Raw genomic sequence first — 17,118 nt, forward strand, 5'->3', positions numbered from 1 at the left:
TGATTTGGGACAGAATGCTACTCCTGCACATTGAAACGAGCCAGATGAAGTCATACAGGGAGCTGTTAGGATGCTTCATGGGAAATTCCAGGGAGAGATGTTCCAGGCCCTGTTGTAGACCCAGAACATGCTGGAGAGATTGGTGAGATTACGTTTCCTGGCTAGGAAAGGCTTGGTATTGTCCTGAATGAGCTGCAGGAGGTGGCCGGGGAGGGAGAAGCCTGAGCTACTCCACTCAGCCTGCTTCCTAAGCAATCCAGACCCAAATAAGGAGGACAAAATGGACGCATGGATTTTGATATCTTGACAAAATATTTGACAAAAATGATGCAATTATTGCCTGTCTTTTTCAGATATATGGAAGATTAACAAAGTCAGAAGGATTCATTGTCTATTGATTTTGAATGTGATAGAAAATTATGTGCTAATCCTTGATCCTTCACTGATAATTTACTAAAGAAGTAAAAACTAAACCTGCTAAATGATGCAAGTGAGAAGATCACTTTTATTCTTTAACAAGAGATTTTAAGATAAGTCTTCCTCTGGAAACCAAGCATATATAAAATGAACTGTAGTAAATCCAGTTAATTCCCAAAAGAAGAACAAATATTGCTGTGAAATAAGACAATAATACATATGTTTTTGAAATTGTTGCACTTTTCCATTTATTAAGTGAAAGAGTCTCACAGGCATTTACACGTGTAATGTGACTATAAGCAGTTAAACCTGTTTTACTATAGATACACCCTAAAACAATTGATATGAAAAACAAAACTTACATTGCTCTGGTCTCTCATAAATACCTGCTATTTATTTAAGCTTAGTTAAATGGAGAATAAGTTAAAGGCACTGAAAAAAAGAGTAAAAAGGAACAGTGCTCATAGCCATAAAATGATGCCACTTTCTTTCCAATTTGTCTTAAAGACAGCAGTTAAGGCACTGTGGTGACCAGTAAACAAACAAACAAACAAACCAAAAAAAGAAAGAATGGAAAAATAGCCTTCAAGACCGTGGTTAAGGCACTGTGGTGACCGGTACACAAACAAACCAAAAAAAGGAAGAAAAGAAAATTAAATGACACAAATAAAATGTATTGTAGTGCCACTGAGAAGATAAGCCATATCCACAGGAATGCACATGGCCTTTGGTTGTACTATTGGTTAAAGCTAGATTAGACAGTCCTTAACAACAGACTTACTTCTGTCATTGTACCATAATGGGGGGGTCAAAAGTCAAATCTACTTACGTAAAAGCACTACCTGATAGGTGGTGGCTCCAACTGCTGTATAGTGTGTAAAATGATGAGTACGACTACAGAAGAATGTCATATCCAAGTTCAGTAACTTCCTGTTTTTGCTGACCGGTTTACTGACCAGAGGCAGAATTAGCCATCGGTAAGCCTTTGACAATCTGAGCAGCTGTCTGCAGCACAAATCACAACACAATCAATTCATAGAAAGCTTCAAAATGTTGATAAAGGCAAAGTTTAAGCACGAGGAAAGATTTAGAAGACTTTAAGAAGAACATTAAGCAGACTTTTGCTTCATAAACAGGAAACTGTTCATGAAAAGATCATTTGTGCTTTATATGACAAATTAAAAGCAAACCTAGTCTACAGTGTCTTTTTGATGAAATTGATAACAACAACTATATATTATTGTTTAGATATTAGATATTATTGTTTACTGACACTTACTTATAAATAATAATTCACTTTGGAAAGAGTTTGTTGTTGTTGTTTTAAAAATGCAGATACTGCAAAAAAAATCTATTTAATCTAATCTAACTAGAAGTCCTACATCATTGTTATTGGCTGTTACAATTTTCCATGTGATTTCAACAGAGCAACAATAAAGTAAGTAAAGCCTGCACACAGGGAACAGGAATGTTCACCAAAAGAAGAAGAAAAGAGTAAGAGGATCTGACAAGGAAGAAGGGCTTATTTGAAGGATGCACGGACCAGGCGGCCCTTGAGAGGCTGTGGAGGGCGGTAGTTGTCCACCATGTAGCATGGAGCTTCTCCATCTCCGGTGAAGAGGAGGCTGCGAAACTTGGCCATCTAATGAGGAAGGAAAGTGACAAAGGGAGAGTAATAAAAGATCATGTTTCCATGGACTTCTGCAGAATTTTGGAGTTGCATTAGTACAATTTCTAGCAATCATCACCAAGCAGATTAGATTAGGAGATTACAAGTGAGAGGTGAATGTATACTCTGTAGTATCACCAAGGGCTGGTTATATTGATAACTTACAAAATTACAAAGTCAGTGTTGCAATGTAACCAGTTACTGTATCTAGTAAGCAAGTACACTACCTTTCAAAAAGTACTACATGATGTACATTACTTTTTAAATTTTTATAGGTGAACAAAACCATTTCACCGTAATGTTCCCACACAGACATATTTAACAAACAGCTATTTCAAATTGTAATCATCATCTAAGCCTTATTTAAAATGAAAGAAAGACGTTTGCAGTTGAGTATCATATAAAACAGCCTATTTTACATGTACGCTCACAGTGCACTTCTACCCAACAGTAATACATGCATAAGCAAATAATAAACCTTTTAATGAAATAATGTTTCATCCACCTCACATCCATTGAAGTGTCATTAATTACTGTTACATGCAAGTGGTTGGTATGTGGGAGAGGCCCATCCAATAAAAGTTTCCTCTTTAGCATTCCCTTATCATGTCAAATGGCTTTTTGGTCCAATTTGATGAAGGCATTGGTTTAACCAAACGGAAGCTAAAAGGACTTTTCTTCATACACTTTTCTGAGAACATTCACACCACTGTTTCACAGGATTCCCAGGACAGGATTAGTTGAACATCAGTGTGCTAGGACTACAATGTGGAATGAAAGATGTTAAACAATTAAATTACTAAGACAACATGGAATAATCTCACTGCAGTGTATGTGTGTGTGTGTGAGAGAGAAAGAAAGATAAATGCCGAAAGCAGTAAAATTGCTAAAATAACTATTTCACTGGGAGTGAAATAGTTATTTTAGCCTTTAGCTAGCTGGTGATCTTGAATTTACTTTAGCAGGCCAAAGTTTCCCTTTATCTGTCACTAAATACATGTTGCACTGTGTTTCAGTGTTGCTGCACTGATTTCTACTTTGTGGAAAATAACTATATCTATATATACACTCAACAAAAATATAAACGCAACACCTTTGTTACTGCTCCCATTTCCCATGGGATGGACGTAGAGACCTAAAATTCATTCCAGATACACAATATAACCATCCCTCCCAAACAGCGGTCACAAATCAGTCCAAATGTGTGGTAGTGGGCACATCTGCTATATTGAGATAATCCATCCCACCTCACAGGTGTGCCACATCAGGATGCTGATCTGACATCATGAGTAGTGCACAGGTGTACCTCAGACTGCCCACAACAAAAGGCCACCCTGGAATGTGCAGTTTTGTCTCACAGCAAAATGCCACAGATGCCACAAGCAATGAGGGAGCGTGCAATTGGCATGCTGACAGCAGGAATGTCAACCAGATCTGTCGCCCGTGCATTGAATGTTCATTTCTCAACCATAAGCCGTCTCCACAGGCGTTTCAGAGAATATGGCAGCACATCCAACCGGCCTCACAACCGCAGACCTCGTGTAACCACACCAGCCCAGGACCTCCACATCCAGCAGGTTCACCTCCAAGATCGTCTGAGACCAGCCACCCAGACAGCTGCTGGAACAATTGGTTTGCACAACCAAACAATTTCTGCACAAACTGTCAGAAACCGTCTCAGGGACGCTCAACTGCATGCCCGTCGTCCTCATCGGGGTCTTGACCTGACTCCAGCTCGTCGCCGTAACAGACTTGTGTGGGCAAATGCTCACATTCGATGGCGTCTGGCACGTTGGAGAGGTGTGCGCTTCACGGATGAATCATGGTTCACATTGTTCAGGGCAGATGGCAGCTGAGAATGTCCCAGTTCTTGCATGGCCAGCATACTCACCGGACATGTCACCCATTGAGCATGTTCGGGATGTGCTTGACCGGCGTATACGACAGCGTGTACCAGTTCCCACGAATATCCAACAACCTCGCACAGCCATTGAAGTGGAGTGGACCAACATTCCACAGGCCACAATTGACAATCTGATAGACTCCATGCGACGATGTGTTGCACTGCATGAGGCAAATGGTGGTCACACCAGATACTGACCGGTTCTGGGTCCCCAGACCCCCAATAGCACAAAAAACTGCACATTCCAGGGTGGCCTTTTGTTGTGGGCAGTCTGAGGTACACCTGTGCACTACTCATGATGTCAGATCAGCATCCTGATGTGGCACACCTGTGAGGTGGGATGGATTATCTCAATATAGCAGATGTGCCCACTACCACACATTTGGACTGATTTGTGACCACTGTTTGGGAGGGATGGTTATATTGTGTATCTGGAATGAATTTTAGGTCTCTACGTCCATCCCATGGGGAATGGGAGCAAAAACAAAAGTGTTGCGTTTATATTTTTGTTGAGTGTATGTGTGTCTTATAAATGTATGAGCACATTTAATGTTAGTGGAGAACGCTTATTGCCACCTCTGTGTGAGTTTTGTGTCACACGAGGGTTACATTCATGAGTGCAAACTGCGCCCTGGAGATACAGGCAGTCAGTGTAATCTAAGTGAAACACCAGTTACTTAAGGTTTAGACCCACCCTACTAAGTCTGATATGGCTTCTGTAACTACACTCTTGACAGTGATAATGTTTGGATCAACATTCTGGCCCCCCAAACCATGCACAACCACTAAATGAAATGTATAGTCATACAAACGTGTGTACAATTATACTGTAAAAAACAGAGTAACGGGTAAACAGCCTGTTCTCTTTAATCAACAACAATGAAATTGTGTTGATTTCATGAGTCTATGAAGCTTAATACTTTCCTTTCACTTTCCTATTTGATGTGAAAATCTTTCAGCATTCTCAGCTGACAAAATGACTAAAAAGCATGTACACATTCGTGCACATGTACTAAAGTGTATATTTTCTTTGGACTAATACACTCACACTCTGACATTCTACCTAAACCCTTATAACACTGTCGCCAAGGGCTTGCTCGTTGAGGTTATATTATTGTTGGGATTTTCTTGGTATTATTGTAGGGTTATTGTAGGGTCTTACAATATAAAGAACCTTGGGTGACTGTTGTTGTGATATAGTGCTATATAAATAAAATTGAATTGAATCAAATAGTTATAACTACACATTGCCTATGTGTGTGAAAGGGATGGGGTTGGGGGCCAAGATAAGTACTTGTGCAGGGCTGACGCTGATTGGCTCCTTAAGTACAATCCAGGTGACACTCTCCAGGAGGGGAGGAGTTGTCAAAGAGCCCTCATAGGTCCAATAATCCGGGGAACCAGGAAGAAGAGTCCTTGGATCAAAGTTAGCAAAGGTTGTCTGCTTTCCCTGTAGGCATGAGGGAAGAGAAAATGGAAGAAAGGAAATACCAAAAGAAAAACCATGATAGTGGCATCATTAGTTTCCAACGCCTTTAAACTGCTCTGCACAAACAGTACGAGCACATTTGTTTTCAGCAAACCTGTATTTTACCAATTCTGAGACAGCTGATTTTACCTTGTTCTTGATGGCATCCAAAGCATCCAGAACTTTCTGAAGGCGGGGGTTGGCAGCACCAATCTGGAACACAATGTGAAGATAACAAACTTTTATATTTAACATTTTTTGTTTTTACATTATTCATTTTGAACTTTTTAGCCTCTGACGGTTCACCTTTAGAAATACCCCCACTACAGCAAGTCCATCAGGCTTTTCAGCTGCCTCTCCAAAACTGGGGTACTTAGTGTTCCAGTGCACCAAGTGAAGCTAACAGGAAAATCAAACAAAGTTGAAATATTAAAGCACAAAGCTGAAGAAAGTAAAGTAACAACTAAATAGTTGTTTACACAACAGACCCACAAGTTGCATATTGTGTGCAACTGTTTTTAATCCTATGCAGTGTCAAGATCTTTTTACCTCACAGGGGAACTTGATGCCATTGAGAGTGTGCTCAGAGCCTCTGTTGTCACTTCCTCCCCAGTGGAAATGAAACTGCCTCAGGCGGTAGACTCCAGAAATAGGACCCCCAGTCAAGGCTAGTAATAACAGAACATCATAATCATTGGGGCCACAGTCAGGAAAGGACAGATGTTGCATGTGTTGATCTTTGCTATTCAGCATTGAAAAAGCAAAAGACCCAGGATTTTCAGAGTCTGACCTGTATGAGGATAACACAGGATTTTAAGTCTTTTCTGGTTCTCAATTTTTTTGAACTTTTTGAACTGAGTAGAATGACTTAATTCTGTGTTTACTTTTACTTTTGTAATGACATGCAGTACACTGGATAAAAGGTGAACAGTAAAAGTACTAGTATAGTATAGTATAACAGGGTGGGGTACTGTAGATGTCTGTTGACCTGCAGATAATGAAATAGAGCTGATTATGATTAACTGCATGCTGACATCATCACGCTTATCTACTACAGTACATACAGCAGGGGTGGCTGCATAAACAAGACAGATAAAGCTAACTAATGCTAGGATCAACTGTAAATGTACACAATGTAGTGATGGGTCGTTCGCGAACGAAATGGCTCTTAGAGCCGGCTCTTTGACATGAACGACGCGAGCCGGCTCCTTATCGCGAGCCGTCACGTGGTTTTTTTTTTTTTTTCTTTCTCTCAGCCTCTCTCTCGCACTTTTTTTCCGTTTCACTCTGCACGCGAGCCTTGTGCTTTACGCTGGGCAGAGGGGGGAGGGGCGGTAGTTACACTCAGTAGCACAGGAACAGAGCAGGAGAGAGAGAGAGAGAGGCAGGGACAACAACATTAGAAAGGTATAGTAATCATCCACAACTATTTTCAGTTGCAGATGATAAAGGATTGAGAAAGTTTATTCATGCAGGTTCATATGACAGAGAATATGCATGTTCTTTTAGTTTTCATATTATAATTTATATTTAATTGTGTTGTGGTTTGCAGTGTTTTGTGTTCTTTTCACTTTAAATTTGTGAAAGGAAAAAGCTGAAAATGTAAATAGTTAAAACTTGAAATGTGAATAGTTGATTTTTATATTATATGATTTATTTATTACATTTTATGTGGAGTGAATAAATAAAAGTATATTTACGGTGGCCCCTAGAGACAAAGCACATACAAACTTCAAATCACGTACGAACTCTGAAGCATGTACAAACTCCAAAACACGTAAAAACACGTACAAACTCCAAAACACGTAAAAACACGTACAAACTCCGAAGCACGTAAAAACTCAGAAGCACATAAAAACTCAGAAGCATATAAAAACTCAGAAGCATATAAAAACTCAAAACACGTACAAAAGACAACAGAAGTGCTCCAGGATGCTGGGCGCAGTGTTGAGCCTTTGTTATCTTGTGGCTACACAAGCCAGCAAGTACCAACGACCGGATTTGGTGTGTGGTAATAACAGGTAAATGAACTTTTTTTAAATTATTTGAATATATATATGAGTGCCTGTGTATAAATACACAAACAATACACACATGCTTTCAATTGTGTAATTTAAGTGATCTAGTAGCTCTGCTTTGGAAGTTCAGTTCATGCTAGAAATGTGTTTTGGAGTTTGTACGTGTTTTGTCTCTAGGGGCCACCGCATATATTTATATATAAACATATATAAATAAAACCACTTGTTTTTATGTTAGTAATTCCTTTTGTGCATAATTTTATATTATTGTTAATAATAAATTAATTAAAGCAACAAAACAACCTGAAGAGCCGGTTCGGAGCCGAAAGAGCCGGCTCTTTTTAGTGAGCCGAACCGAAAGAGCCGGATCTCTAAAAAGAGCCGGAAATCCCATCACTAACACAATGACATACACTTTAGAATTTTTTAATCAAAGAGTCACATTTTCTGACCCTCTTCTACACAACTGCAATATAATGAATATTATATACTCATTACACTTTTGTCCATAAGGCTTTATAACTGTACAAAACATTAAGAAGATTGCATTGGACATCTAGACATTTATTTGATGATTTAGCCACACCTTACAAGACATAAATAACTAGATGAATATCTTTTTTGTGGCTCTGTACTTACTGGAGCTGTCTGTGTCATCCACAAAGTCCACCTGGAAGGAGTGCCCATTGTTCAGAATGCCCTTGGTGTTTGAGGGGTCGTAGCTGATTTTCAGAGCCTTCAGAGATGGGTCATAATGAGCTTCTTTAGGGATTATGTTAATGGGAGACTGCCTGTTCCCATCAGCTATGGGGAAATCTGCAGCCCATGTGTCAGGTCCTGCAAATACATGCATGTGTTAACATCACACATACGTTCCACATATGACTCTCCATGCTATACATAAGTATACTGAGAATTTTAAAATGCACCATTTCTATTGGTTTTTAAAACTGAAGTTAAATGTAAATATACGATGTTTACGACTAAGAAATGTAGAACTTATATTTAATTTCTCATTTCTGTTTATCAAGTACAAGGTCTCAAGGTTAAGGTGCTCACATCCTTTATGAGAGAGTTGAAAAATTAACACGTTTAAACGATCATACTGCTACTGACCTAAATGAGAACCTTGATGTTGAAGTTGTTTAGTTAATAAAAGCAGCAGTACCACAATACATACGATACAAATGACTTTCAAAGTATCTGAGTTCTTTCCAAGGTAAATGCTAACAGTATGAACACAGTAAGTACTGGAAATCTATTACACTTGGCACATAAATTGCTAGATAATACCTCACATGTAAGTTAGATACAGAAACTTTCATACAATTTCTAATGAAAGGTTGTAATAGTCAAGTCTATTTATAATCCATAAATTGTAGTTTTAAAAGCCATTCTATCGAAATAAGTCTCTTCCAAAATGTCCTCAGCTCTAAATCTCAACTGTACAAAATATGTATATATACATATATATATATATATATATATATATATATATATATATACACACACACACACACAACATTTTCCCATTTTATTCCTGTCTATAACATCCAGGTATTATAGGCAGTGAAAATATATTCTATAAATATATAATTAAATAAATATATTACTAAATAAAACATAACAGCCCGTTTTTATTTGAACATAAAATTACAGAAAACGTGTCCCAGAGAAACAGTTATCTTAACTAATAAAACTAACAACTAACTTATCAAAACAAACCAAATTACATATTTATTTTTATTTAAAAAACTGTAATAAAATCCATTCATTAAAATACAATTATGGTTTTAATGTTTAATCATAAAGGAATAAATAAATAAGAACGCTTAGCTTCTGTAAACGATCAGGGTCTCTGTAGGTCTGCTCCTACCCCAGGCTTAGCCGCAGTGGTGTATTGTTTAAGCAATGAAATTATTATAGAAAATGGACAAATTGTTGTTAGTAATATATGCCACTGTCTACACAACTATATAGAAAACGGAGTTGAGTGGGGCAACATCCTCTCCTACAGCAAACCCGGTAGGATGCTCTAAGATCCTCACCGTTGGTCGGTTCGTATCCCCATCCATGAGACATGGCTGCTCCAACTGTAAGCTACCCTGGTACTGATTAATCCACGTCAGTCTGCCGGACGACAAAAAGGCGAAGGGTGATCTGTAATTACCACTCGCTGCGTTGCTTTATATACGCCGTGTCAGTCCTCACCCCGGTGGGTTTGGCTTGCCGCTTCTTAAGAGAGAACAGGGCAGCCATTCAGAGATGTGATGGTGGCGTCCTTTACTAGCCCAGTCCTCCTGCTCGCCTCTCCTCCCCCCTGCTTTCCTCACGATATGCGGGGTCTCACTTTTGAAACGACGTGATGGCGATTTTTCAGCCCGCTCTCTCTTCCACTGGCAGAGAAGGATTAGTACCTGATGCGCGCACATCCTCCACACATGTATCTCTTCTAGCACCCGGCAGCGTGCCGATGCTGTCTTTCGGTGCTTCCAGCGGATCTGATATTGTGAAGCCTCTTGCCAGCTCTTGTTGGTGTAGCTTTGTGCACGGGATGTTCATGCCTTTGCACGCTCAGAGGAGCTTAGTTGTGGAGTGGAGGCTTCAGCCCCGCAGTTAAACCGTTAAACACAAGCACACTTTCCTACCAAAATAGCCCTAGTTTTCAATATCCTAAGCGAAACAGGTCAAAACGCAAATAAATAATATAATACACGTTAAACCCTAATACTCAAAGTAGTTAAATACATTGTGTAAACGTAATTTCCCCTAAAAATCTATAACTTCAATATTTTGAGTTTCTCTTTTTTCAGTGTGAGTTAATTGAAGCAATTGAAGTTATTTTGCTGAATAAGTACCAGTTAAAAATATTTCTGGTTTAGATATCTGACAGCAAACATAAAATATTTTTTAATTTTTAACATAAAGATCGAGTTCATTTTGATTTTGACATTGGACAATACAACAGAACTGCTTTGATTGGTAACTTGAAGGGTCTTAGATTTTTATTATTCTTTATATATTATAGATAGTGCTTGCCTTGCTTTCTTGTTGCCTGTATGGTGGGTGAAACTGACCCAATTTCAAATGGCAGCACACCTGAGCAGGCAGGGCTCTGGTGTATAAAACGCCCATAAACTAGCTCTGCCAGAACCTCTTGGGTTTCTTCTCTGCTTATTTTTCATGGACGCTGCTTAGCTGATAAAGCATTTCAGTTTCGTTTTTAGCACATGCTCTCTCAAATACCCTCTGTGAATTCAGACATCATGTGTTGATATGCTGACAGTCGTTCAAGCTAGGTGTCTTTATTTTATTTAACTGAAATATTGTAAAATATCAGGGGTGGCTGGAGCTCAGGTGGTAGAGCAGGTCGCCTACTAACCGGAAGGTTGGTGGTTCGATTCTAGTCTGCTCCAGTGTGCATGCCAAGTATCCTTGGACAAGATATTAATCCCAGGTTGCCCTTTGATGCATCCATTGGAGTGTGAAAGAATGTATGGTTGTTAGTTAGCACTAAATGGGTGTGATTGGGTGAATGAACAAATTGTGTAGAGTGCTCAGGTAGAGTAGAAAAGTGCTATAAGAACCAGTCCAATGGCCTCCAAACTCTATATGTGTTCTTGTTCTTTTTTTATCACATACTTTGAGCCTGGTTGTGACAAATGGAGACTCGTCTGCACAATTATCTTGTTCTCAAGTTTTTTTATGCTTAATTAAAAGCTTGGTGTGCTATTTTGTAAGCCTTCAGTGTTACATTTGTGTACACTAAATTGGCTAGTCGTATCTTTGGGTTTGCCTTTAGAGAAAGTCCGAGTTATTAGTCACAGTTTGGTCATTTGTGGTTGACTGATATTCTGGGGACTATATCTGCTGAGTATTAGCTTCAGGAGGCCTTTGGAGAAAAGCAAACTTTGCCACATTAACTTGTTAAAACCAAATCAATGAACTTCAGAATTTTGAGTTGTTTCTTGGGTTATTTGCCTATTGACAAACATATTGAGCTGATCTATAGAAGTTTTCCATCTTGCTTTGGGGACACACCTTCTAAAATGACTTGGATTGAACATATTTTGATGCGAGTAATGCAAAACTGATCCGGCAAAGATTTTAGTCTCTGAGGAAAAGAAAAAAATTAATCTTAAAGTTCAGTATATGGTAGGAAAATAACATTGCAGTGATGTCTTCATCAAGCTGGACTTCCCCTTGTCTATTGATCAAAAAATCAAAGTTGCCACAGTGTTTTACAGATTGGAGAAAGCACAGTGACTATATGGAACTAACTATATGTGGGGTAAAGGATACTAATCCTTTACCCCACATTGGAGACTGTATTGGCCAAGCTGGTGCAGTGTGAGCAAGTTTAAATGAATCTTTCACCTCAAAATATTACACACAATAGCCTACCCTATGGTAACAACAGTTTAAAATGAATCCAATTGAATTAAAAATGAAAAACAAAAGTATAACGTGTATATACATATTCACAGTTTTTGCTTAATACTTTGTTGAAGCACCTTTGACACTAATTACTACGGTGGCCCCTAGAGACAAAGCACGTACAAACTCCAAAACACTTGCAAACTCCAAAACACATGCAAACTAAAAAACACATGCAAATTCCAAAACACGTACAAACTCCAAAACACTTGCAAACTCCAAAACACATGCAAATTCCAAAACACATGCAAACTAAAAAACACATGCAAATTCCAAAACACGTACAAACTCAAAAACACTTGCAAACTCAAAAACACATGCAAATTCCAAAACACAACGGAAGTCCTCCAGGACGCTAGGGGCAGTGTTGAGCCTTTGTTACCTAGTAACTACACAAGCCAGGAAGTACCAATGACCGGATTAGGAGTTTGCAGCCTTTTTTTTTTTTTTTTTTTTTTTTTAACTTCATTTATCACATTTTAGACATACAGTCAAGTAAGGGGGTTTGCAGCCTTAAAGGCCGCATTTTAAGGCTGATTACGTCACAGCGACAAGAGAAGGCTTTCCCAATTCAAAGGCTGCTCTACATGCGGCCCTCAAATACGTCCTTAATTTCCCTGAATTTTAAGGATGGGTCGGTGTAGCCTTCATGGCCCAACATATCTCAGACTTCATAGTGCGGTGGTGGTGTGGATAATTTTGCCGAAAAAAAACGGTGGAAGCGGAGCGGAGGAAGAGTAAACTTTCAGAAGTAAGTACTGAATATTATGTCACTTATTAATGCGCAAATATTTTTTAATGAAGAACATTAAACCATTATTGTTGGCCACATGTCAGGAAAGTTATGTGACATTAGCGATGTCTATACTTTCAGAATTAACTTGGTTTTAAAGCCTTTACTTTAAAAAATATATATATAGTAGGGGTGCAACGATATTCGTATCGATATTGAACCGTTCGATACAGTGCTTTCGGTTCGGTACGCATATGTATCGAACAATACAAAATTGGTAATTTATTTTATCAACTTTCCTTCTGACGATGCTGTCTGTGTTGAGCGCTCAGTGAATCTGCGTTCGACTACTCCGCCTAGGCTGCACTGTCGAGCGCAGATCCACTGAGCGCTCAACACAGACAGCATAGTCAGAAGGAAGAGCGCAGGGCAAGCTAGCAAGACAGAAGTTAAGCTCTCCTTGCAACATGGACCTCCCCCACCCTCATTCAGATCTGGCGTTTGGAATTATTTTGGTTTTCATGTGACGTATGACCCTGAAGGTAAGCGAGTCATGGACTAAAGTAAAACAGTATGTTGGATGTGCCATGCAATGCTCAATTACATGGGTGGGAACTAGTGTGTTAGCGCAGTTAGCTCGTTAATGTGTTGGCCGTCTAGCCCCATGCACGGGGCGATCGGCGGTAGCTCGTTAACGGAGATTTGCCGTGTTGTGGCGTTAAGGTTATTTCAACGAGATTAACCTGAAAGCACTAGTGGGAACACAACGAATATGACTGCACATTTACGCCGACATCATCCTAGTGCAAAGACAAAAACAACAAGCATGCTACTAACTTTAGCCGAGTCATTTAGACAGCTGTTAGCACATGATTCTCCTTATATGTTTAATATGCTGCTGAGAATATAGCCCAGAAGAAGCGGATAGTATAGCTTGTATTTTGGAAAGAGACATTTCTCTGTAATAAACTCTTTTCCAAAGATGAGTGATTCCTCAATCAGATACAGGGCTCGCAAAATCGCTAGCCCGACGTCCTGGGGCTAGCGATTTTTTTCAGACGGGCTACCAAAATCTATCTCTGCCCTGCCCGTCGGGCTATTGTAGGAAGGAAAAATATATGTCAATGCTTTTTTTCAGAATCAGAATCAGAAAGGGTTTTATTGCCAAATGTTGAGCAGGTTTACAACATTAGGAAATTGCTGCGGTGCTTCAGTGCAAACATGCTGTCATAAATTGCGCTTAAATAGACATGAAAAAATAAAAGTAAGAATAAGAATTAAAAGTGCTACGTAGAAAGATATATGCATGAGATATACATGAGATATATACATGAGAATAAGAATTAAAAGTGCTACGTAGAAAGATATATACATGAGTGCAGGTGGTGATCAGTGCCAAACATGAAATGATGCAGTGACACAGCGTAGGGTCATGTGTTAGTGGCGGGGACAGTCATGTGGTTATTGTTCATGTGTCCAACAGCAGAGGGGAAGAAACTGTTCTTATGGCGAGAGGTTCTGGTGCGAATGGACCGGAGCCTCCTGCCTGAGGGGAGCAGGTCAAACAGACTGTGTCCAGGGTGAGAAGGGTCAGCTGAGATCCGAGCTGCACGCCTCAGTGTCCTGGAGGTGTACAGGTCCTGCAGAGATGGGAGTCTACAGCCAATCACCTTCTCAGCAGAGCGCACAACACGCTGCAGTCTCTGTTTGTCCCTGATAGTGGCTCCAGCGTACCACACGGTGATGGAGGAGGTGAGGATGGACTCGATGATTGCGGTGTAGAATTGCATCATCGTCCGTGTTGGCAGGTTGAATTTCTTCAGCTGCCTCAGGAAGTACATCCTCTGCTGGGCTTTCTTGATGACGGAGGTGATGGTGGGCTCCCACTTCAGGTCCTGAGCGATGGTGGTACCCAGGAAGCGGAATGAGTCCACAGAAGTGATGGGGGTGTCAGTCAGGATGATGGGGGGGAGTGGGGCTGTGTGCTTCCTGAAGTCCACAATAATCTCCACTGTCTTCTGGGCATTCAGCACCAGGTTGTTGTGGCTGCACCAAGACACCAGACGTTCAACCTCCCTCCTGTAGGCAGACTCATCCCCGTCCGAGATGAGCCCAATAACGGTGGTGTCATCTGCAAACTTGATTAGCTTGACAGACTGGTGGGTGGAGGTGCAGCAGTTGGTGTACAGGGAGAAGAGCAGAGGAGAAAGAACACAGCCCTGAGGGGAGCCGGTGCTGATGGTCCGGGAGTCCGAGACATTCTTTCCCAGCCTCACATGCGGCTTCCTGTCCGTCAGGAAGTCAGTGATCCACCGGCAGATGGGATCAGGCACATTCATCTGGGAAAGCTTGCCTCGGAGATGGTCTGGAAGGATGGTGTTGAAGGCAGAGCTGAAGTCCACAAACAGGATCCTGGCGTAGGTTCCTGGGGAGTCCAGATGCATTCTTTCAGAAATGTAGCTGGGTAATTATGTCATTGGCATCGGTGAGCCACTGTCAATATGTGACATATTGAAATCGCGTTTGAATTTGCGCTTGTTTTTTGCTTTCACTTTGCAAATGTCCAGGTGCCTTCTTTTGGCGCACCGGCTGGTCACGACCGGCGGGGGAAAAGTCACTCGGGTCAGAACATGGGGTGCCACCATCATCCCACTTCTGACACCAATGTGGCGAGCTCAGACAACGAGGAGACGGAGGTATCGTTTGGTCTTGCTTCCCGTGAGCTAGCCAGGGAGCACAGCCATTTATTGACATCTGCAGAAGAACACTGCCGCTAGCTAACTGCTCAGCGCGGCAACCGCACAGCAACAACAACAACACACAGGGCGCCCTCTGACCCCGGAAGGACACACCGTCGCAGCGAGAGGGCGTCACTCGTCACTATGACAACATAAACAAAACATAACTGTACAAACAGAACCCCGAACAGCCCTGACCCGCTACAATATGCTGCTGAGAATATAGCCCAGAAGAAGCGTATAGTATAGCTTTTATTTTGGAAAGAGCCATTTCTCTGTAATAAACTCTCTTTTCCAAAGATGAGTGATTCCTCAATCAGATTTATTTTTTTAATTACTTTTGTTTCAGCAACATTAAATTTAAAAACTGTACTTTTGAGTTAAAATATATATTTATAATTTTAATAAATGACAAATTAAAAAGGCATGAACATTTTTTTTGTATCGAAAAAAATATCAAACCGTGACACCAAAGTATCGAACCGAACCGAACCGTGAATTTTGTGTATCGTTGCACCCCTAATATATAGGCGACCTTAATCTTACAGAGATTGTGATGATTTTGTGGATAATTCAATTCAATTCAATTTTATTTATATAGCGCCAAATCACAACAAAAGTCGCCTCAAGGCGCTTCATAGATACAGAGAAAAACCCAACAATCATATGACCCCCTATGAGCAAGCACTTTGGCGACAGTGGGAAGGAAAAACTCCCTTTTAACAGGAAGAAACCTCCGGCAGAACCAGGCTCAGGGAGGGGCGGGGCCATCTGCTGCGACCGGTTGGGGTGAGAGAAGGAAGACAGGCTAAGTCAGTCATATATCCACAAACACAACAGGCTGAAAGTCAGTGATTCTGCTCGGTTTGCAGTCCTGAACATCGCGGCACAAGCAGGATTCACTGCACTGTTAATGTTAGCTGTGTTATATTGCTGCCTCTGTTCGGTGGTGTCGAGCCAAACGGACTTTAACGTGTGTTTGAACGAGCTGACGGTTCACTCGTTAAGCTGAAAGAAAGATGCTTTAATCACAGGAGTCACACATGTGTCCACTGCACCATCTGGGAACTCTTCTTGTTTAGCACTCGTAATGACACAAACACTAAATCCTCCTTCTCTGGTGCTGTTTTGTAGCAGTGTGTACACCTGAGACTGTCACCTGTCTGTCTGTCCTGCACTCTCTCTCTGTTTCTTTCTCTCTGATTGTGGAATAAAAGTATGAACATGTGTTTATAAGTTACACTTGTGTTTGAATCCTGCAGCTTATCACACATTTGATTTCCATGTGTGACGACTGCAAGTGTCCAGAGTGAGGACAGACTGAGGGACCCACTGCTGCACATCATCTGTGAGGCTTTGCAGCCCTGATGATCCACCAGGACAAACTCAGCAGTGTGTGAGGAAGAGGAGGAGGAAGAGCCAGCAGCAGCTGACAGATGGAGAGAATAGACAGACTGTTTGTGAAGGACTGCTAGGAAAGTTTAACATACCTGTCTGTGCTGAATCAGTCTTATTAGGTAATGTTCAAATAATGTGATCATCCCAGTGTTTCCAGTGTGGGAGAAAGTACTCAGGGCCTTCAAGTTACACACTATGAAAGGCAGCAACAAGGTTAATGTTCAGAAACCTAAAGTATGTATCAGCAGCAGAATGGAGCTAAAAATAAATGTTTGTTTCAGTTCTATGAAGCTTTGAGTATTTTGGATCAGTAGCACTGCTGTGTTTGTTGCATCAT

The 17,118-nt window shown here is 40.6% G+C and overlaps 1 protein-coding gene across 1 annotated transcript; it reads right to left on the minus strand.

The window, feature by feature from the left end:
* Positions 1-637: 637 nt before the first annotated feature.
* Positions 638-10,073, minus strand: cahz (carbonic anhydrase). The gene is made up of 7 exons (XM_082514063.1): positions 9,524-10,073; positions 8,115-8,312; positions 6,007-6,125; positions 5,764-5,856; positions 5,608-5,670; positions 5,284-5,439; positions 638-2,059 (listed from the first exon to the last, which is right to left on the minus strand). The coding sequence occupies exons 1-7, from the start codon at positions 9,555-9,557 to the stop codon at positions 1,940-1,942; spliced, it is 783 nt and encodes a 260-aa protein (XP_082370189.1). The 5' UTR covers positions 9,558-10,073; the 3' UTR covers positions 638-1,939.
* Between the last annotated feature and the right edge of the window lie 7,045 nt (positions 10,074-17,118).

The sequence above is a fragment of the Aulonocara stuartgranti genome (genome assembly GCF_965226115.1).
Source record: "Aulonocara stuartgranti genome assembly, chromosome: 18".
Taxonomy (NCBI): Eukaryota; Metazoa; Chordata; class Actinopteri; order Cichliformes; family Cichlidae; genus Aulonocara; species Aulonocara stuartgranti.

Excerpts from the sequence above, each read along its gene's own strand:
- cahz (XM_082514063.1), bottom strand. The coding sequence starts at position 9,557 with ATGTCTCATGGATGGGGATACGAACCGACCAACG. Across the intron at positions 6,126-8,114 it reads GGATGACACAGACAGCTCCA|CCTTGACTGGGGGTCCTATT; the intron begins GTAAGTACAGAG and ends TGTTATTACTAG. Across the intron at positions 5,857-6,006 it reads GCATCAAGTTCCCCTGTGAG|CTTCACTTGGTGCACTGGAA; the intron begins GTAAAAAGATCT and ends TTTTCCTGTTAG.